The 22,990-nt window shown below is 44.3% G+C and overlaps 1 protein-coding gene across 1 annotated transcript in view; it reads left to right on the plus strand.

Moving 5' to 3' along the window:
- Window positions 1-22,990, plus strand: part of LOC130382761 (kinesin-like protein KIF6) — a 52,321-nt gene that overhangs the window by 28,919 nt on the left and 412 nt on the right. The window contains exons 11-20 of the mRNA XM_056590649.1: window positions 223-328; window positions 2,276-2,387; window positions 8,214-8,312; window positions 16,032-16,134; window positions 16,635-16,691; window positions 17,598-17,626; window positions 17,919-17,997; window positions 21,230-21,234; window positions 21,959-22,009; window positions 22,329-22,389. Of these exons, the coding sequence (XP_056446624.1) occupies window positions 223-328; window positions 2,276-2,387; window positions 8,214-8,312; window positions 16,032-16,134; window positions 16,635-16,691; window positions 17,598-17,626; window positions 17,919-17,997; window positions 21,230-21,234; window positions 21,959-22,009; window positions 22,329-22,389 (702 nt within the window). The remainder of the gene's footprint in view (window positions 1-222; window positions 329-2,275; window positions 2,388-8,213; window positions 8,313-16,031; window positions 16,135-16,634; window positions 16,692-17,597; window positions 17,627-17,918; window positions 17,998-21,229; window positions 21,235-21,958; window positions 22,010-22,328; window positions 22,390-22,990) is intronic.

Here is a 22,990-nt window from a genome sequence, read left to right on the forward strand (position 1 = left end):
TGTGTGTGTGTGTGTGTGTGTGCTTGTGCTCATGTGCATGCATGTTTGTGTGCTTGTGCGCATTTGTGTGTGTGTGCACATGGATATGTGTGATTGTGTGTATTTGTGTTTTTTATTGCACTACTTGTACATACTACTGACAAGTGAATGCACTCGTTTTGCATCTACTAATATTTGTGCACTGCATTATCCTTTATAATGATGTGGAATGTGTGTTTCTAGGTTAGAAGTGCAAGTGAAGGACTTTCTGGACGACACTGACCCAGAGGCGACACTGGCACTGGGAACCGACCTCCAAAAGATCCGCCGCTGCTTCACTTTACTGAAGGTACTCTGTCTGAGCGGCGCGCATCGCCCCACCGGTGTTCCTCTATAGTGTGATATGTTATTCATTGGAATCCAATGGAGTCCTCTCCCTCTCAATCCTTTCAACAGATGTTATTCTTGGAATGGGTTGCATGACATCGTTGTTTAAAATGGATGAACTTCTCTGAAATCCATTGTTGAGTTTTTTTTCTGTCCCTTTTTTCACTTTTTGAAGCTTGTTTGGTCTTTTGGATTCATGTGCATTCTTGGGTTGCATCGCAGCATATGGTGCGCATCAAAGTCTGATGTGAAGGGGATGGGGAAAAAGTAATGCTCACTCACAGTTGATGGACACGGTGCCATTGGGAACTCATTCAACATGCTTGGTTGACTCCGTGCACTACCTCCCCTGGTGTCCAACTCATCACATAAGTCTTTGGACTGGCTCCCCCTACTGACGGCCCCTGTGTACTGCATGGTCTCATGAATACCTGAAATACCATTTTTTAACGCCGGATTTCAATCAGTTTCTTTCAATCCCGATGACCATCAATCAGGAAAGACAAGCCAAGGCAGTAAAGTATCGGATATAGAGAGTAGCACAAAGATAAAAATGACATATATGTCATACATGTATATGTATATCTTGTTGAACTGTTATTCACAGTGAGTGGGCAGTGGTGGACTCGGCTGGCCGTCCGGTGTGACCAAGGGAGGCGGTTGGCACCTCACTCGGTAATTGGTTGTTGATTTTCCCATGGTCCGACTTGGGCCCCAGCCACTCAATGTTTGCCGACCGTCCTCAGTCAACTAATTAGAGATAAGGCGCCAAATGTTGACCTATACTCTACTGCGAGGTAGCCATCTGTCCCGAGGTATGTGTTTTGGGAAAGATACATACAGAGGCCCTGAATGGTCTTAAAATAAAACTGTAAAACATAATAATGATACAAACGTAGTGGTTAGCTGTTCCAAGACCCCCAAAAAAGGGATATTCGAGTTTTGTTCATATTATTTTCAAGCCCAGCGTGCCAATTGTGGTGTAAAAAATGAAATAACTCACATTTACAAATACACTGCATACAAGATTGATTTGGTTACTGTGTTGTTTCAAGTGCTCCTTTCATTATATGTTGCCCGTCACTGCCCTATTTTTCATGGAATGAAAATCACTGTTGAAGGCAAAGCTCAGAATTATGACACCATTGGAAGCACTTCATACAACTGCATTACAACATAATCACTCAGTAATTACACAGGGAATTTTGTTGATAATACATAATAGAGTTCAGTGTTTTGCACTCACTGACACCATTTTAAGTACCCAGTGATTTGAGCAAAAGTGAAAACTCGTTTAAAAGGTTTCATCCAATAAATATAGATTAATCATGCCATTCTAACCAGCATTGAACCCATCGCCGAATGGTTTCAATGCTGGTTATAATGCCATGATTAATCTATATTTATTGGATCAACAGCTTTATTCACTTAATTTTAAGTCCTTATTTACTTATTCTGACGTACTGTGCCAGGCATTCCCCGCACCCCGTTCCAGACTGTGTTTATCCCTCTGCATTTGTTATGAGCGCTGAAACACAACGGCTCCTCTTGGGTTTACATTCCTGCGAGCATCGCACTCTGGTCACACGCTGGCTCATTCTGCAGTCCACAGGCACCCAGGATCTGGTTCACATTTCCCGTTTCTCCAGCCTGGTTTTGGTGTGTTTGTGTGGCAGTGCAGTAGCCTGGAAGGGTCTCTGACTGTCGACCGATTTACCTGACCCTAACCGTAACTCTTTAATATTTGCAGAATATCTAACAGTCTAGGTTTGAGAAATACGCATCAACTCTAGACTCCTAAACAATCGAAACAATCGTGAAAACTGTGTGTACTACAGGAGAGTTGAGCCAAAACAAGTTTCCAAGTTTAGAGTTTAATTGGCTGAACCTTTTTTACTTTTCCTTATAGACCATCGTATCCGGCCTTCGACAGCAGTTGACCATCATCCAGGAGAAGCTAGGACGTGCTAATGGGACTGGGAACGAGCTCACACCTCTGTCAGCAGTAGCTACAGCACCTGGTCAGATATTTCTAATCTTTTTGGAAAACACTATATATTTTTGTGGGATTGTAACGTTTCAGTAGAATGTTTTATAATTCCTAAAAAGAATTCCAACCCCAACAACGCCAGCCTCCCACGTCGATACCATCGCGACGGTGTGCCTCAGATGGAACTTAAAATAAAAAGTTTGAACTAAACCTAATCAGCTCTTGTTTCCGTACAGTGGAATCATAATCATGCCTGTATAAACACACAAACCATCGCGTTTAAATATGGTTGAATTCATCACTGGGCCTTCTGAGGTACACATGGAGCGTTGATGTTGTTTTAATACGTATCTTCCGATATACCTTCTTTTAATGACAGCACTTCATCATAATTGTCGTTGGTTGTTATCCCTCATTTTCAAAGATAATATTACTAATGGCTGCCCCCCTCCCGCCTCACCGCGGCTTTTCATTAGATCATCTCACATTAGTCGGAAAAATCTAGACGACTGTTTGATGATTTGGCCACAAAGACGAGGGCCCTCCAAAGTAAATTGGACATGAAGATATTCTTCCGCAGAGTTTGTTTTGGAGCATTCAGGCTTAATTAAACATCGACAGGGTACCCTTCGGGATGACACATGGACGTTTTTCCACATCATACATAAGTTGAACGATGAAGATCACGTCGTTTGGGAACACGCAATGCTTGTATCGCGTGTTCAGAAGCAAAAAACAACCTTTATTTCTACATACCTGTTCTCTCTATACAGATGGTTTTATTTATATTGTCAGAACTATTAATTCCATTATTTATTATAGGTCCGTGAGGGTTCCTGAGGAAGGTTTTCAGTGCACTCGTTCCACTGGGGTGGTTTGTCTGTGTGTGCGTGAGACATACTCTTCTAAGGCCTGTTGCCATGACATCAGCGCTAGCACTCCTATATGTTTACGACCCCCTTCCATCCAGTCCGCCGGTACACGCTAAGCCCACATCCGCCAGGTAATGGCCTCTTGCCTCCCATGTACATACAGTCATCTCCATGTCTCGGGTCCGATGCACCTCCACCCCCATCCCCTCGCCCTCTCCAGCTCCACCAACCTCGCCTTAATTTTGTGAGAATACCCCTCCTTGGAGGAAGAAACCACAGGATAGCCAGGGGATGTGCCCAGCTAGCCCTATATATCCTCCCCCCCCCCCCCCACTGAGACACCTGGGAACTATTATTGAACCTCACATAGAGAGGGGGGAGAGAGAGCGATGACGCATCCATGGCCTAATGAGGAATACCATAACGGCACAAACAAAACAATAGAAGCAGGCTAATTTACAGACAGAACTGTGTGGAGGTTTTTTAAGCAGGCCCTACAGTGTGAGCGGTCCGGTGAAATAGACAAGGGCTGGTCAAAAACACACATTTACTTTGATTTACATTATCCTCTTGGAACACAATTTGAAAGACAATGCACCTTTTGACAGGGCCCAAATTTGGGGTTGGGTAAGGTAAGGGGAATCAGGCATGAGTTATCCCCTACGATAATTCTAGGGGTGGTCACATTGTGTCCATGAGGGGTTTTACGTAGCCTTCCAGCGAGGGGGAATAGTGGCAATAGACACTTCTCGGGTTAATCCAGGGGTCGAGCATGCGTGGGAAACATTTATGCACAATACATCTACAAGCCTTGTAAAGCGCGTAAACTCGGTCCATCAAACGCCTGATAAATGTCTGTTCTCGGCATACTGCTGCAGTCGTAGCCATTTCAGATAGAAATGGGATCCTTTAAGGTTTTGCCTTTGCGATATCTGTCTCTCGCACAAAGGCGCCTCCATTTTCCTAAACCCACTCCTGTCCTGGAAGTCTGGTGTTTATGACTGCGACCTCTTGACCCCTTGATGAGTCAGTAGGGCAACAGGGTTCAGGGGAGGATTCCCCAAGGAGCGTACGCTATATATGTGTAAATCTCTGGTGCTGGGAGAGTTGGTTGGTCGGAAAGTTCCAGAACAAATCAGGGGGTACGCGCTCCCAGCTTTAGGTGGAACGCGCAGGATGGGGAGTAATAACATGCAGGTTTGTTCTGTCTTGGCTCGCGTGTCCACAGCACAATGTGCACAAAATGCAGTCCGTTTACAACGTATCCATGACAGATCGGCGCTAACGCGAAAGTCACAATTGGCGCCGGGATGCGGTGCGAGTAATCCGTGACAATGTGTTTACAATCTTTGGCACCCCGGGCTTCCCTTAAGAGGCCCTTGGTGATTTTCAGATATAAACTCTCACGTCAAGTTATTATCCCCGCCTGATTCCCCTGGGTTAGAATAAGGCAGTGGAATTTATTGCCATAATTCAAAGGCCCCTCTGAAGCCCTGTATGACAAACTCCTGCATGCTAACGTCTGTGTTAGCAGATGTACTGTGCTAGCCTTGATTATTGATGTTTTTTTTATGTGTGCAGGCCAAATTTCACGCAGTGTTTTCGAAAGGCCCTTGACTGACTCTCTCGTACATAACGTTCTGGTGATGTTGAAAAAAGTGTTTTGTTGTCTGGATCGGGGACATGCTGTTTCACGAAGGAATCGACACCCAATACTTTGAACTCTCCCCAACCTGCTTACTCCCTTACTGCTGCTTACTTGATTAAAACTGTTTTAGTATTTCAGGGAAATGTATTCAAAGATTCACTCACATCGTTGCTATTTTTGGAATGTATCTCAATTGAGAATTGGTGTATTCTATGTTTGTATGCATATAGTCCCATCGAAAGTAGACAAATGTCATTGTTTGTAGTACACTCAAACACATCTTGTGCCAAATTGAAATAGATTATTTTATAGCGCTTTTCTCATATCTGCGGTTGCTGTCAGATTTTCGGAAGAACATCTCGTAAAATCATCAAGTGATTTTCAGCAGTAGGAGACAAACCCAAGCCTGGGGAGTTTGGTTTGCCAGCTGGGAAACAGTTCTGTGTGTCAATGCAAATGAATGTTGATTGATTTAAATTTCCAACTCTTATCCGTCAGTCTCCATCTTTCAATGACTCAATTAGGCTTTTAGGTCGCAGATTAGGATAGATTATAGTTTGGAACGGACATGTGTATGCGCATGCGGGTGAGTGCGTGCCGTGCACGTGCTCGGAGGCATTCCAAGCATTGGCGTGGAGGAACACGCACAGGGGTGGCACTTAAGTGGCACATCTTGATTGTATTTAAGTATCACCATGTGAGCGCATGGCAGAACGTGTTCCTAGCATTGCACTTATTTTTCTTATTTTATTTTTGTCTGTTATTGTTATTCTTTTATAATGTGTACGTTTGGTTTATTTGAAATGTGCTAATGCCAAGCTGTTGGTTGACCATTGGAGTCATCTATCTCGGTAGCGTCTTATTTGTCCTGTTATCGTGGGTAAAGCAAAAGCCTCTGCAGCCGATGCTGGCAAAAGGTGGCTGATTACAGGACTCAGAGCTTCCTTCAAAGGACTGTTTGATGTGTTTTGATGTGGAGGCATGGCGCCCACTGATGTCAAGGAGTACATCATGGGACAGGTTGATGTTATACAGATTTCACATGTTTACCGACATGCCTATCTCTGGATTTAGCCCTCATACGCTCTGTCTTTTAATGGCGAGACGTTGGAACGAAAAAACGACCTTGCTACTCCACTCTGGAGAGTTCCTTTTAGTTTACAAGATTACGTGGCAGTGGAGCCATTTTTCATTGTGAATAACCACCGATGCTTACCTCAGGGAAGTCTAGCCTAGTGGTTAGGCTGTTTGACTCCCAGCCAAAGGGTTCTGGGTTGAAGCCCCACTGCCCACAGACCGCAGACTACCGGTGGGCACACTTGAGCAGGATGGCCAACTTGTATCTGCTAAATGCATCTGCTAAATGGCTAAGTAGCAAATGGTATTGGGATCGTTTGTTCTTTGATCAAGCTATGTTGTTGTTGTTTGTTCAGCAACTCTTAGGTCTGAATGTGTGGAATCACCAACAATACCATTAGATAACATGATTCTCACATGTAGTGAGTAAAGAAACTCGATCTTCACAACATAGCAAGAGGAAGAAGAAGAAGGAAGAAGTTTTTACACTGTTACTGCACCGATATTTATAGATAAATACTCCTTAAACTGTGATTTCCCTTTAAACTGTCTTCAAGTCGTTAATAGTGTATGATTTATTCCATTGCACAGTACAAAGTAAATATGCCCCAAGTATAATATCAATATAATACAAGTATTATGTTGTTCACTTATGACCTAGATGTAACCCTAGTTAGCCAACCTTAGGACATTTTGCGAATGTGGTGATTTTATTTTGTGGCTTTCCCATTTCTTCAGAGCACAATGGCGGGTTCAGATCAGATGAGGAAAAAAGATTGGACAAAAATGGTGAACTGTGTCTAAAAGACCACAACATGTTGAGCAAATAGCATGTGCACATGCCTGTAGATCCTATACATGCTATATATTTTTTTAAGAGTTTAATCAGCTCAAAGGGGGCTATTGAATAACTCAATAATGGAAAAACCTGCTGAACTGTGGTCTGAGGCAATAACCTCCACCAAACAATGAAGGGGTAACCACGGCAACGTGAATATTGTCTTTTAAAGACTTGGCATGTACAGGTAATTAGGAATTGTTGTGGTTTGGCGTTCGGGGGTGCTCAGAAGAAGAACATATTGGTTTCATTGGAAAGCTCGCTCCTTCTCCAGCTCCCCTTCACTGTTACCGCCGGCGTCCCCTCTGTCTCCGCCGTGTTGCGTCTCCACGCCGCTGTCCGAGACATGGTCATCTGTCACTGGAAATATAGACTCCTTGACTTTGTTTGATGGAACGTAATCATTTATCCGCTGACCAACCCCTGGCTTCCGTCTGGCCGCAGCCAAATGTCTTCTAATCTCATGAGGGAGACGGGCTTTAAGGAACAGACTAATGTGTCGACGGTGAATTACTGGTTGTCAAAGGGCATCAAACACACTCCACACTTTATTTGAACCGCAGGCCGATATGTCCTGAGCTATTTTCCATATGGTAGGTAGGCTAGATTGTCCCTGCACACTTTTATGAGCACGTGTTTTTTTTCTTGCTTTTTCACAAAAAAGTATTAATCGACGTTCAGAAGTGGAATCTATTTCTTGTTTGAAAGATGTTTGACATCTCTTGATATTGGCTTATATGTTTTCTGGATCTGAACATGTTGAACTTCATCAGGCTTAAGTTTGAGGATATATTTTTCTCCAAGATCTTTGTCTCCAAATAGTCCAGCTAAAATGATTGGGATTATTTGGGAGTTTTTTTTTTTTACATATAATTGTAATTCCACAAGCATGTGCGAGGCCATCTGAAAGTGATGTCTGGAAAAGGTATTTGAAATCACACAAAAAAGCAGTTAGCAAGCTCATGGTGTCGAAGAAAAGGCAATGCAACACGTTCACCTAATGCGCCATGACATGTTGCCGGTCGAAGTAAAACATGTGACACTGTCAGATGCACACAAACACATCTACACGGGGACGTAATTACACCACAAACGTGCACTCTGCTCACACACACGCACAGGCTCGTGCTCTGAGACTTGTCTGGGAGTCTGCTGTTCTCTGTACTGGCTCCTCTGAGACAGAGCGTGACATTTCACTAAGCCCGTTAGGGCACACACTAAAGCAGACGCACCCCTGGAGCCGGGAAGCGGCTGCCTCTGGAAAATCCAGGACATCACCTTGGACACTTCCTCTGTCTGTCTTCATTAGGAGGCTGCAGTGGCGTCTGCTGTGGCCTTTTTTAGGTGCCAGGCGACAGAAGAAAGACAAAACAATGACATGGAAGTGATAACTTGCCACTGTTATGTCTGTTATCCAAATAGACTTTATTCCCTTGAATCGAGCGGTGCGAGGCATCCTGATAAGCGAGAAGGAGGAGACGGAGAAGACCAGAGACCAGGACACCACCGCTCAGCTAAATGGTAAGGCTGCACCCATTCCTTCAGCCTGCACCCTCTTCCTCAGTCAAAGAACGAGCACAAGAACTTACATTTGGGTACTTGCCAGGACTGAGTACCGATAGGAGAACTTAAAGAGCCACTGAATGAACCCAATGAATGAATCCACTGATGACACTTTGAGGTATAAAAAAGAGAGATACTTTTTTTGTGATCATCTTTTAGTACCTTTGTTCGGTATTAACGAATGTGCGATGTTGCGTCCCACACACCGTAGCGATATACTATATGTGTGTACGGGAATCCTAACCCCCGAACACGCGGGTATTAAATAACTCGCTGCTCGGACAGATCTTCACCATCCACAAACACCGTACACCGAAACAATAAGTTTCCGAAAAAGCTAAGCTTTCTCTCGGATGTTGCAGTCAACGGCGCCCCAGTCTGAGCTCCAAACGTCCGCCGCTGCCCCGTAGCTTTGGACCTTAAGCTCAGGAAGATGGAGGACTGATGATTGCACGATCCAGAGGGAGATGTATAGATCTTTTTTCTTCTTTTCTTTTTAAATTTTATATCTCAGTCTCACTTAGAAGGCCTCCGTCAAAGCCTTTTAATTTTCTCACGTGCAAGGTTCAAGATCAAAGCACATCCCCTGTGTGTCTGAACCCCTTTCTCATAAAATAAGGTTTTAATGAAACGCCACATTATCAGTTTAAAGGCATTGAGGTGTTCCCTTCTGCAAACCTCTGCAAAGCTCTGATGTTTGCACTTTTTGCGATCAAAACCGCAGCTAATTCACACTTGTAAAACGCAAGCCACCGTGATAATAACAAACCATTAAAGATAAAACGTTTTGTCAGTTTCGTCAACACGGATTTCAAATAAATGGCACCTTCTGCACACGGGAGGCGGGAAAGGGAACACGCCAGCGGTGGCGGGCCGCGCTCCGAGAGAGGTGATCTCTGTCGACTGGAATGTCGGCAGCGCCGCGTTTGCTTGTGGTCACGAGTGTGTGCCGGTTGAGGTCGTCTTTCCGAGACACACTCTTTCGATTTCATTACAAATCCCCGGGCTCGAGGATCTCCTGGCATCCCGGGGAGTCTCGCTCTGTTCCAGAACTCCTGGTGAGAACCCCTGGTTCTAAACAAAATGTCATCCGCGCAGCTCTGCATGCATTAACGCGTTTCCTCTTTGGGGGTCACCGGGGTGTGCGTGCTCCAGAAAGGCGACACCAGGCAGTGTTATGCTAAACCTGCAATTTGTGACTGATGACTTGAGGCTCATAAAAGCTGAGGGTGATGGGTGGCCATGGATCCTAGAGGAGTGTAATGCAAACACTTGAGCACATATGCAACCCGCGCCCAGTTAACAGGCAGAATGTCCCGCAGATGACCTGTTTGTATAGAGATTCAGTAACATTTTGTATTTGTGTGGACTGGGAGTATTGAATTAGCATAAGCTTTTCACATATAAGGGAGAAATGTGTGTGTATGGTTCTATAAACCAGTAGATTGCTTGCACATGCCTGAATATATCTGTATTTGTAAAGAAATGGGGGGGGGGGGGGGGGGTTGGGGGGGTTGGAAAGAACCGTGGATACCAATGGACTACGGTAGTTTAACATGGGCACATGTTAAACATGTGACCTTGTCACCCTTCTAACCTTGGATTACCCTCTTCAGACCGGGACATAGTTTCAAACCCAAAGGTGGAGAGGTCGTCGTAAGTCCATCCAGGCTTTATGAAAGACGCCGTCTAGCCCGCGGCCAGCGCTCATTAGGCTTCCCGCTCCATTTTATTTTGGTTTAGGGCAGCGTAGCGTGTGTGATGATAAACCTGAACCCTCATAATGAGTGCGGTCGGAGCCAACGGCCTCAATGGGCTCCAGCCAGCGGCTCATCTCATCCAGACACGCGCTACCGTCTTCGCTAACCACAGCTCCCTCTCCGTTTTCGGGACGTTTTTCGGTAATGATGCCCGGTGCGGGAACAGGTCCAGCGGGAGAGGTAATTGCAAACAGGGATTTGTCTGAAAGCGGAGCCTGTTAAAGACAACACGACCCCCACATATTTGAACGGAGGCCAGCGTGAATGAGCCCCAGTGATCCGTCAGCGCAGCGGGGAGGGGACGGCGAGGAGCGTGGTGCTGACGGACGGCCGTGCGGAGTGCTGGTTTACAGCAGCGCTGTGATCAACGATGTGCCACGCTCAGAGGTCCTCCAATAGGGGGGGTGGAGGGATCCAAGAAGGAACATCGTCTGGGAAGTTTCCTCCTTCTAGCCCCCCTACCCCCCCGCTGCTTTGGCTTCTCCATAACTTGTATCCAATACCCTTCTTCATGAGGGACATGAGTAGACACTACAGCCGCCATCGGTGTGGATCTCTGACTGTGAGACAGCCACTCTGCTCTGATGTGAACACACCGCGCCGTGGCTGTAAGAGGGACATCAACGCAGCACACCGTATGTTTGATAAGACGATGCATCTTGCTGACCAGATTCCCATTGAGGAAGTCAGACAGGGATGGCTTCTTTACAAGTGGGCACTTCAAATTTCACCGTGCCGTCATATTGCTTATAATAACAGATTACTTATAATCGGTTCATCGCCAGAAACCGCAATTCCATGGTCCTTCTCATCTTCAGCAAAGTTACTTTTACACAAATGAGAACCCATCCGATTATTCTGAATGCAACATGAGCCATTAGCAAAAATGCAACCACATACATTGTTTCATACGAAATGAAAAGATGCTGCTCATCCAAACATGACCAAACTGTGTTGCACAGATGAACACATGCACAGTGCACTGTAACTGCTGTTTCTTCCCTTGGTGAGGGATGTCGGTCATAACACATTTCTGTTTCACCATGGGACACGGGCCAGTTAGCCAACACCTCGCTTGCATAGTCCTCTGTCATGTTTATCAGCAAACATATACACATTATTTACCCAAGGGTCATAATGGCACATGGATTTATGAAATGGTCTGGGATGCTGATAAGTTGTTCAGCAATATGAAGGATAATGTTTGGGTTAGAGTTAGCTGTTGTCTAGTAACAGTGGAAATGCAGAAGATAGTTTGCAATATAGTTGAATTTGAAAGGTTTAACAAAACAGAAGGCAGTAGAAAGACATCCCTCATGCATTCCTGACAGTGCCAAAAACACCAGAAACTTCAGGTTGGTTCTGGAATATACCAATACAAGTTGGAACGATTGCATGTCTGTAGTTGGCTTTCTATTATATAAGTCCAATTTGTGTGATCCATTGTAAGTGCCATTAGTCATTGTCAGTGTATCGAACGTTCAACATGTATATGGTGTTGGTAATTGAGTTGGTTTTAGACATTGCCGTTGGGTGTCACTTACAATCCTGATTCCGTTAGGGGGTTTGAAAATTAGGGTAAATGGATGGATGGAAGGATAAGTAGATAGATGGATGGAGGAAGTCATTGATAATATTTTCCGACAATTGACATACCGTTCATTGCATGAATTCCAGTTGCATGAATATCAGGACGGTCTCCAGAGTTCACAAGGTGCATTTTATTCATTCTCTTATCACTCGTTCTTATCCCAAGTTTCATGTCCACTCTGGAATGTGCCTCTGCTTTTCTCACGCGTGATAAAGATCTCTTTATGTCTCTTTCTGTGTTGCAACTCAAGTTCATGGCAACGAAAACATGAGTAATAACTTTCCCATTGGATCAACTGTCGACCAAAAATACATTGTCCAGCTGCACACTAATCAGAAAAAAGGATATGTTTCAGTTCGACCTGTTAAAACAGCTTTTCTTTCAAAAGCTATGGAGGTGAATAAAAAAATGATGGTTGTTTTGCAGTCAAAGTACCTAAATGTCGGCCTGTGTTTGCATCATCTTTCAACTTCACCGAATCCGGCATTAATCCGTCCCATGTTTATCCCTTTCACTTCATTTACGTGGTATTCCTTGGCAAAAAAGCTGCAGTTCTCCATAATGCTTGCATGTAAATACCGTGCTACGCCTTCATAGTGAGACAACAGGACGGCCCGCAGCTGGTACATGTTTTGTTGACTGTCAAATGTTGGCTCGGTGAGACCTTTTCCAATACAAGTAGCAATTACAAGTTAGCCCATATCACATTTACCGTTTAGCTCTTGTCTGCCCTTTATTACCAACCAACTACCTAGACATGAGGTCATTGTTCCTCTCCCTGTGTTAATTCAAAACAAATGGAATACATGCATCCTTTCCCTGTGTTTAGTGGCCCACGAGATGTTTATGCATGTTTTTTAGGGGCCTACTCACTTTTGCCAATAACCTCTTTGCTTTTAGATAATTGGGGCCGGCTGGAAAGAAACGGTATAGATGTGTGTATAATGATGCTATCCTTTCCATGGAAACCATTTATGATAAATCTTGTGTCCTACGTTCAAACCTATGGTATAAAGTAGCATACTAGATAGGATAGATCCTTAGGCCCAATCCTATTTCTACCCCTTACCCCTTCCCCTTAGCCCTCCCCCTTGTTTTGAAGGGGTAAGGGGAAGGGGTGAGGGGTAGAAATGGGATTGGGCCTTAGGCTAAGCTACCCCTGAGCAGACCCTTGCATCCTGGGCCCTGGTTCTCAGAAGGCTCAAGATCCTTCTGATTTCTACATGGAATCTGTTTTCATTTTGTAAAAGTACAGATATGTAATATGTATCCGTGTGTGTGTATTACACATACACACACACACACACACACACTTTATTAAACAGTGTTTCTTCCTTGCTACTGAAAATGCCTTTTCTATGAGATTGATGGACACTAATAGCAGTAATAGACAGACAGGATGTTCTTGTTCTAAGACAGGAAGATTTTTATATAAATGTAAAGAAAGCCTTTTCTTTAGCATTGATGATTCTAGCAGACGATGGCCAAGCCAGTGTTTTGTAATCTGAACGGAAATCTGATTCGATTGGGACATCTATTTCTGTTTCATTTCATTAGATTCAAACAGATGGGGGGAATGAAATGAACAAACACAATGGTTGAAATCAAACATCCTACCTCTTGTTTGCCAATTTCTCGTTTGTATAAAAAAAAGAGTATGATTTTCTTTTTAATTCCAAATGCATAGGCTTTAGATGAGGATTTTTTATTTTTTATTGTCGAAACGGCAACAATAGTCAGTAGGAAATTCCTTTCTGGGTTAACCGTCAGTGGTTTGTCAGCACTCAAGCACGGAAAGAGAGAATTAGGAAAGTTGGCGACGGCCACACGTGATATCATTATCCCACAGAAGATGCTAGCACAACACGAAATGATGTCATACCGTTTTCGGACAGCTATCCTTGGAATGTTGTCTTTCCCAACAGGCGAGCAGGGGTGAGCTTTCCTCGGGTAGCCTTGAGACATGTTTGTTAAAGTTGGCCGTATCAACGTAAGCCTGCAAGATGCCTCCTGCTTCCAATCACCACTTTCCATAAATAACCGAAAAACTAAATTCCTAACTGTCCTGTGATACATTTCACAGGGTTTACTCGACACTAGCGTGCGTTTCCAGCTCGGATCCTGTTTGTTACACGGGTCCATGAATCTTGGAAAAATATTTTTACACAAACAAATCGTACTGAATGAGATGTATCTATGTTCTGTTTAGAGCACAGAGCACCAACAGGTTCAACATTATTCTGTTTAAATCCGTCTTTATGATAATAATAATAATAATAATAATACATTTAATTTAGAGGCGCCTTTCAAGACACCCAAGGTCACCTTACAGAGCATATAGTCATCATTCAAAACTATGTAAAACAGACTAGGAATAAAAGGAAAACAGATGTTAAAAATGAAGAATAATAATAATTAATAACACTCAAAGACGCCTAAAGTGAAGGGGGGACCTCACTAACCACCACCAATATGTAGCACCCACTTGGGTGATGCACGGCAGCCAATGATGCATTATAATATACAATAAAAGATACAGCAAGATGCCTTTTTCCATCTTTGAATACAATGAAGCTCCTATGTGTTAATGTTATCTTAATGTGTTGTTTTATTTTAACCAATACTTTTGTGTAGATTGTCAGATGCCTGTAGCAGCTTTTGAGAATTGACAATGTGTGAACCAATGTCTTTTCAAGTCCCTCGTTCATTCAGACCAAAAATAAAAAGGTTGAAAGCTGACGGCAAAGATTGATCATTCTCCCTGCTAGAGTTTTTAATAACTCCTTATCAACCTTAACAATAATACCAGGCTAATGTTGGTTTCCTGAAGTATTTAACATCCGGAAGGCCATCAAATAGCACAAGAAGCAGCAGATTTAAAGTGCATCCACACAGCCGAAAATGTAATTGACTATTGGAATTTATTCCATCAGTCTCCTCATCTGCCATGTATTTTCTGAAATTCTTCCTTCCAAGTTGTTTGTGAGCTTAGCTTGTTGACTCAGGACCCACTGTGCGAAGCCTCAGATGTGCATTCATTACTGGTAGAGAGATTGGTAGGACAGATTTTCACTTATTTACTCATTTCCTTTGTGTAAAATGGGCCAAGAAAAAAATTGCAATGTGTTGTTATTTTTTTGTAAGCACACAGATACGGTACAACTGACGAGGAACACACTTAACGATGATAAAGATGTCCTATCTTTTTGCATTGTAAACGTAAAATAGACTGAGAGATTTACTTTTAAGAAAGTACTCATAACACCATGTCAAACAGACACCCAGGTAGGACATGATACTCAAATAATTTTAAAAACAGGAAGGTAATACAGTAAAACAGTCAGATCCCTTCCACTCGGTGCCGGCAACTGCAAGGTATCAGAAAAAAAAAGCTCCCGCATTGCTCTTGTTATATCAGCTTTGACATAGCAAATTACATATGTTCTTTCATCTGTAAAGGTGTTATCATTTTTCCTGTTTAAAGGCTATTGCACCTGCGATGGGTTCCTGGCTGTTGGCAGGTTGCCAGAGACAGCCTGATGTGTGCGTATGTTGCCGGTTTTGTATCGATAGATAATTCCATTGCTGCTTGCTCAGTGCTGGAAAATGATCCTCAATTTGTGCAATGAGATAAATGGGAGGTCAATAGCGCGGAGCCCAACATCTGGGGGCCTGATTGCAGTCCAGTACCTGTGGGAGATTGGTTTTGCTGAGCTCTGTCAAATTCACCTGACACCCAGTTGTCAGTTTGTATTCAATTCCTCCATAGCCTTAGTTAGTTTAATTTTTAGCTTAGTTTTGCCACTCAAGCAGGTAATTACCTTCTTTATAAGCTGTCGTCCCACATCCATTGCAATTTATGTTGGAAATGGTGGACAAACTAAACTAGAGCTACAGGCATTCCATCCTAAAGAATGTATTTTCTATCGATTACTACCATTCCTAGATTTCACAAGATTTCAATCATTGCGTCGGGGTGGATTGTCTTTGACGGTTCTCCACTGTTTAGTTTCCATCTGTATCCTGTTGGCTAAAGGCATCCGCCTGATTGGATTTAGTGCAAACAATGGCCACTCAAACACACCCAGAGTTCAAATCACACTGGTTATATTAAGCTTTAAAACGCTTAACCCATTAAGAGGAAACATACGACTTTTCCACACAATTCCATCTGCACAAAGACAATTTCAACACCTACCAAGTTTGTCGATTTAGCCCTTTGAATGTTCTTAAACTCACAAACCTTGTACCATGTGACCCTTTAGATGTTGTTCTGTGTGATGCTGCTGCCTAATCCAATGGACACGATGCACCTTGTGTCCCCAGGACCCCGGCTGTCCATGGGAAAAGAAGAGGCCTTTGAGATCTTCATGAGAGACCATGAGGACCGCCTGACCATTGAGGACAACAAGGCCGTCCTGAAACAAAGGTAAGTGGGAAACAAAGACGTTGGGCTTCCCCCTCGTACTGTATATATATTTACATTTATTTATTTTTCAAACACGCAAGGACACACTGTACAAGCATCCTCTCAACACTCACTTGTTAAACGTGAACACTATACTCTCCAAGAGAGAATGTGGGGTGCTTGGAAGGATCACGGTGATTGAGCTCATCGCCATCGGCAACATCTGGACTGGTCGTCTTTGATGGAGCTCAGTGGACAAGGATCAGCAAAGGCCCACGTTCAAATCACAAAGCAGCCTCTGTTAAAATGCACCGCAGATATTCTAGACCTACCACTGAGAACACGAATGGCATCAAGTACGGCAGAAATAGCAAGGATTGAGAGAGTATTTACTGCTTTTCCGTGCCTTTTGAATTCATATCTTGGGTCATAATCTATGATAAATTGTCTAACAATTTAGGAAAACTTGTTTTTCTATTGTCTATTGATATGATTGTTATCTATGTATTTGTAATGCACAGGTATATTGAAGCCAAAGGACTCGGAGTGCAGGTTAATAAGACCAGGGACTTCCATCAGTAAGTCATGGCTTTCAATTCCCATTATAGAGCTTTCTTTTTGAATAAACTGCCACACCAGCATTCACAGCATATGGAATTAATATGCATTCTCACTTTGTTTACCGACACACGTGTGGGAATGTTGTAGTTGCATACTTGCAATAAAAGTAATATGATCCATAAACCCTTGCTGTCTCAACACATAAACATTCATGGAAAGGTACAAAAGCCTGTGAAAATGTGGCTTTATTATTGTTTTCCAAATGCTACTCTGTGTGAGAACATTTCAACAATGCACTTGTCCCATGTCCAGGAGGGAATGCTTCCAAGTGCCTGGCTTAAGTTGCCCTTCACACCCAGCGAGATGGGAAGGCATAAACTTTATTGTCATCATTACTGCCATCATCATTATCCTAATGGCCGGCCTCCTCTAATGCAGCGCCTCCAGGGTCAACAGCGGTGCATTCATTAACATAAACGTCTTCCCATGAGTCTACAGAGACACGGTGTATTGCTGTCAGGCTCCCAGATTCCCCCTCCTCGAACCCTCTCAGGGGTAGAGGTGTTGGTCCATTACAGCACATTTTTACCAACGGGGGTTTGTCCATGTCTGTCTGTGCACCTACCTACCCATTTCAATTGAATGTATTTATTTATTTATCAGCAGTTTCAATGAGCAAACCCATAAAGTAAACACAGACCCCTGGGATCATCTGGCTAATGTCCCTGACGGTTAGTCTGGGATCGCTACAGTTAGGCCTGGGCTGGTCCAGGGTTTAACTTGAGCATGTTCGCACTGCTTACCTTCATGTTTCCGAATTGATTGACATGTCTGATGGATCTCTCCACGTGCTGAGTGTTACACCTTTGCGTTGCCTATGTTTTCCCTGTCTGAATCAAAGCCACCTCTCATACGTCTCTTAGGCCCACCTGTTGCATCAAGCGTCTGCGAGGCAAAGGATCGATACGATGGCTTGCCTATAGTTTAGCCCCTTCGAGCACAGACCGACTTGAATCCCAACATACGCCTGTCGAGGTTTGATCTGGTTTGCATTAACTATCGCAAGCTATATTTATGAAATTCCCTGGACTGTGGGCGTGTTTGTGGCTCATATCAAATTCCATTGAAATGAACTAGAGTTTGCCTCACACCCGTGTCTGGCGACCACTGCAGCAGCAGCAGCCACCTCAAATCACACATGGCGGCTCGGTGACATTCATCCGTCGTCCTCTCCTGGGTGCCAGTATACACCGAGCAGCACGACTGGAACCCGCCGCCACCGGCGTTCCAGAGCCCCGTCTCTGAGCTGCTGCTGACACTGCGGTAAAGTTGAGGTGTCTGTGTGTGTTTTTATTAATGCATCATTGATTCTTCAAAATAATATTTAAATATTGGCCAGACTCTCGAGACTGTGTGAAGAAAAACTAGATTCTCCCCCCAAACCCTGTTTCAAACCACGCTGAAAGCTTTTGTGCGTTTTTGCTGGGGACCATGAATAGAAACGTCCAAAAATAACGGAGCCGCTGTATTATTCAACCTCTGAAGAGGGGAAAAGTATCCCGGAAAAATGAACATCACAAATTATTCTAAAGTTTTAGGGCATTTGAGCTGCAGCATTTTTCCGAGATGAGGGACGGCATTTATAATGGAAGGTATCTTCACCTCCTTGTTGGAAAGTCAGGATAATACCTTTACATCAGTGTCTTTCCACGCTGTTTCAGAGAAGCCCTGCTCGGGTTTCTTTGCCAGACGTGCGTCCCTGTGTGTGATGTAGTTTGTAGGCCGGGGGTTCGGCCTCATACAGACAAAAGCCTTGCTCTGCTCAGCATTCAAGGTTCCATCCAGCATGCGGGCCGCTGGAACGGCGGAAAGGGGAGAGAGATGGGCATCTGTGGAATCATCTGGTTACCGGTATTGCTCTTGGCCACCGCCTATAGCGTTGGTTATCAAATCCAGCGGACAGACCTACGTTATTCGTCCTGAGGACGCGTGGGAGACAGCGCTGGGGGATATGTGTTTATTATGTATTCAGAGGTTCCCTCCAGGACCAGGGTTGCGGAGCAGTGCAATACGAGCAGGGCCCTTGATGCCTTCACCAGATGTATGGGGATTATGCATCGCTGTCCCGGTGTTGCAGCATCTGCTGAACTCCTTGCTGCCTATTCCAACCCTCCGTGCACTCCCACTGCCTCGGCACTGCTGCCACAGCGGCCCACAGATCATTGAAGCCATCAGGCCCGAGGACAGCCTAACCATAATGATATCACCAACCGGCTACTAGTTTGTCTAACAACTTTGAAAAGGAAGTATATGGTCCCTGCCCGTGTTGTCCGGGCTATCAAACTTTAGCATCGGGCGAGCCGTAAACACCTATGTCGATTGCTGAGTTCAAGAGGATGACATCCATCACCCGCAGATGTTTAATGGTTAACGTCAAGGAAAGGGAAAGGGCCCGGTGGACATTTTAAGAGGCAGGATTTTGTATTTTTCTGTTTTGCGACATTTACGGTTGCAGCTCGCACTGTTTCTGTAGTGAGCCTGCTTTGGGTATGAGGGCCCTCAGCAGTGTGTCGTGTAAATATGTACTTAACTTATACCGCTTGTACAGGAATTTGGAGTACTGTTTCGTACGGTATTATGTTGTTTACAAGCTCCTCATTCAGGCCCTTCAATTTGTCTGGGATGTGGATCAAGAGCTCTCTTGATAATTTATGTGGTGTGTCCTCGCTAAATCGTCAGGCCCACAAGCCACTAAAAATGTTTTTGTGGTTGGTTGAAACCGCGTCCTTTAGGATGATAGCATGTCTTGTGATTACTATCGAAGAAATCCATTCTGGATAATTCCACCACATACTGTGTGCCTTATTGTCAGAATGCAAGGAGTACTTTTACTTTATCTCACAAACTACCAATCTACCATTGTCGCCGTATATGAACCGAAGTTGCACTCTGGCCCGGGAAGGCAGACAAACCATGTGGAAGAGGAGATAGTCAGTTAGATATAAAGTGGTGAAGTCAATTGTTCTTTCTCACTTGCAATCGTCTCTAGCCTATGCTAAAATAAATTATCTAAAGTACTTTTTGCCAAATGTTACTGTTTCTCAGCCAAACATGGTCCATTTTTTATTTATTCTCATACATTTTCCTGTTTTGTTGGAATGTTTTCATTTTTTCATAGTTTTATAAAATAGATTCCATTTGTGCGGATGTTCTTTATACTTATAATAATATAAATATTCTGCAGGGGAAACCTCAAACGAAACAACAGGTTTTCTAAAACGTTCCGTTCCAGAATAATTGCAGATGTTTATTTACCAGTAGTGGAATTTCTTTCTCCCCATCCATTCTCGACTCTTTAACCTGTATGACCAGTTGGTGCGTGTCTTGGCCCCAGTCCATTCAAGCTTCACCACTTGAACTGCGCAAAGTCAAGCGATCTATCTAACACCTCACTCCTGTGTCCTCTACGGTCCGAGGGGAATGCACAACCTTTTGACTCTAGACTAAACAGAGAGCGTCGTGGTGAGCCATGGCATTTGGAGAACACCTGGGGACTTCTTTTGCCTCTGCTTTCGTAAATACATCTAGATATAGTATAAATACCTGCCACTGTGCGCCTGTAAACCATCTCACCACGAGTGTGACTTCCCAGGAGCCCTGGTCTTTGTTGGGCCCCTTGAGTTTTCTTATTTCATCTGGCCGTGGCCCTGCTCTGTCGGCAGGGGCCAGGACCCCTTGGGACAAGGCCACTCCATCTCATGAGCCAGGCTTTTTCTTTCCGTGCTGGTATTATCCTTAGAAACAAAGAGACCTTCTGCCTCTCTCTCTCTCTACAGCCCCACACGGGTGGACATGCTTCCTTTTAGTGGGGTTTGCATCCTTTGCAACGTTTGCACCCGAGTTCTCTGATCGGAAATAAACTGCGCATCTTTTGGAGGTGGGAGTAAAGCGGTGAACCATGCAGAGGAAAAAAAGACAGAGATAAAGACAGAACAGGCCCTCGGCGTGCGCCTGAGCGCCCTGAGTCCAGGTCTCCGGAGAGACCGAAGCGAGCTGAGCGGAGCGGGCGACCCAGCGCACCATCGGGTTCCCGACCCCACCACCGCTGAACTGCAGGTTCTCCATCTGGATTTGTTGTCCCTCTAGGAACCCGGGGCCGTTGGCGTTGCACCACTGTGCCACCTTGAGCTGGTAGCTCTCACACATCGGTGCAGCCAGCATGAGAGAGAGAGACAAGCGACAGAGAGAGGAACGAGAGACAGAGAGCGAGAGAGAGAGACGAGAGAAGAGAGGAGAGACAGATGAGAGAGAGAGAGATAGAGAGAGAGAGAGAGAGCGAATAACTGAGAGAAGAGAGAAAAAAAGAAAAAAAAAAAAAAAGAGAGAGAGAGAGAGATAGGAGAGACGAGAGGAGAGAGAGAGAGAAGAGAGAGAGAGAGAGGCAGAGAAAAGAGGGCACGCCCAGAGAAGAGGAGAAAGAGACCCTCCTTGATGTCCTGTCAATGTCCCTCCCTGACCCTTGACCTCTTACCCCCCCCTGTCCTCCCCCCTTCAGTCCCTGTATATGTAGTGTTCATTGTCCCCTAAAGCTGGTCTATTTCCCCACAGGGTGCCACGACGGGTAAGTTTTATGGGGACTTTCAAAGTGTATAAGACCTACCCAAGGTCCCAGCCACCAACTACAGGCTCAGCTGTCGCTGTAGAAATGGGCATACAATAGGGGCAATAGGCTTGTAAATTGTATTATTGTTTTGGTACTATTTCAAGACGAGTGTAACGGCTGAAACACATGATCGATGTGCTTGATATGTGCCGGGAAAAGTAGTTTCTCACCGCCCCATGGGGTGATATGACCTGCAGGGGACGCATGCTGGTCAGGTTAGCATAATATCATGATTTGATCTGCGTTAAATGTTGAGGGTTGTCAAATGGGTTCCATCTCCATGCTTCTCTTTCCACAAGTACGTATGTCCTGGACCCAACTTGTTACAAGGGGGTGAAATCATCCACTTAATCTCGCTGAATCTACGCTGCTGAGTTTCTAAAGCACAATAGAGGTCTTTCATTTTGGAGGAATCTCACAAGGGGGATGTATCGCTTCACCAAGTAGCCATTTGTGACCTGTAAATAGTTCCAGAGGGGGAACATGCTTAATAAAGGAGGGATCTTGAACTTGTAAATCTCTGAATCTTCTTCTTTGCTTTCCTTGGCTCTTGGTCTCTCCTTCACTCCCCCTCTCTACCACTCTCTCACTCTCCCCCTCCTCTCTCTGTCCTCCCCCTAGATGAGCTGAAGAAGCAGTTAGAGATGCGTAGGATCCAGAGGGCTGATCAAGGTGAGTCCAAGAAGTGGATCTACTCGTCCAGAGCAAATCCATGAATTGATCATCGATCAGCCTCTCTCTGCCAGCAAAAAAAAACAAGGTTCCACGTTTCTCTGCAGTTCAGTGTTGTAGCTTTTTGTCTTATTCTGATGCTTTTCATTTATTTTGACTGAAAAAGTTATTACAAATATAGGTATTTAATGTAGTGTTTAAGCGTATTAAGCTGAGGACATTGGGTTTGGGTACTTTTTTATTGGGACTCGCGCCTCCCTGGCCGGTACTAAAATATGATTTCCCTACAGTGTCTTTGACATGGCTGTGTCTCATGTAGACCAAATGAACAGCAACATTTTATCACAGTTCAACCATTTGACCAAATATCAGCAAATTTTGTAAGTGATCACAGAAGAACCGAAGGCCATGGAGGGGTGAGTTGTGAAGTGTCAGGTCTAGGGTAGTGCGTGTGGTGAAACTCACTTTATGAGGCTTGACATTGGGTTGTAATTGTTGTGCGTGTGTCTCTGTGTCGCACACTGACCAAAGGTTTGGTAGCAAGACATAGCTGGCTCCTTTTATTTGCTTCCTTTTTATTCTGGTTTTGATCAGAATAAGAGTCAGCTTCTGAAGAACACAAGCGTCTAGCATCCAGTGGTGGTGGCACAGAACCGCCTCGGTTTAGGTTTTCGTTTCTTGTTTGTGTTTTTTCGTCCCGACATTGTTTGAGTCAACATTTTTCAAAAGCCTGGTTTCTATTATCCGGTCTTAAAATACTTCAAGCGTACAAGCCAGTCAGGCCTTTAGAGTAGAATCTGTTTCTAGTGGATGCTATTGTCTATTTACTGATGGTGCTTTTATCAACAGCACTGATACGGTTCATTAAGGAGCATTAAGGCTCAAGGATGCATAGTTAGACTGCAGACATAGGGATTTGAACCCAGAACAACTAGACTAAATGTCTTCCCCTAAAAAAAAACGAATTCTATCTTTTCCTAC

The sequence above is a fragment of the Gadus chalcogrammus genome, chromosome 5 (assembly GCF_026213295.1).
Source record: "Gadus chalcogrammus isolate NIFS_2021 chromosome 5, NIFS_Gcha_1.0, whole genome shotgun sequence".
NCBI classification, from domain to species: Eukaryota; Metazoa; Chordata; class Actinopteri; order Gadiformes; family Gadidae; genus Gadus; species Gadus chalcogrammus.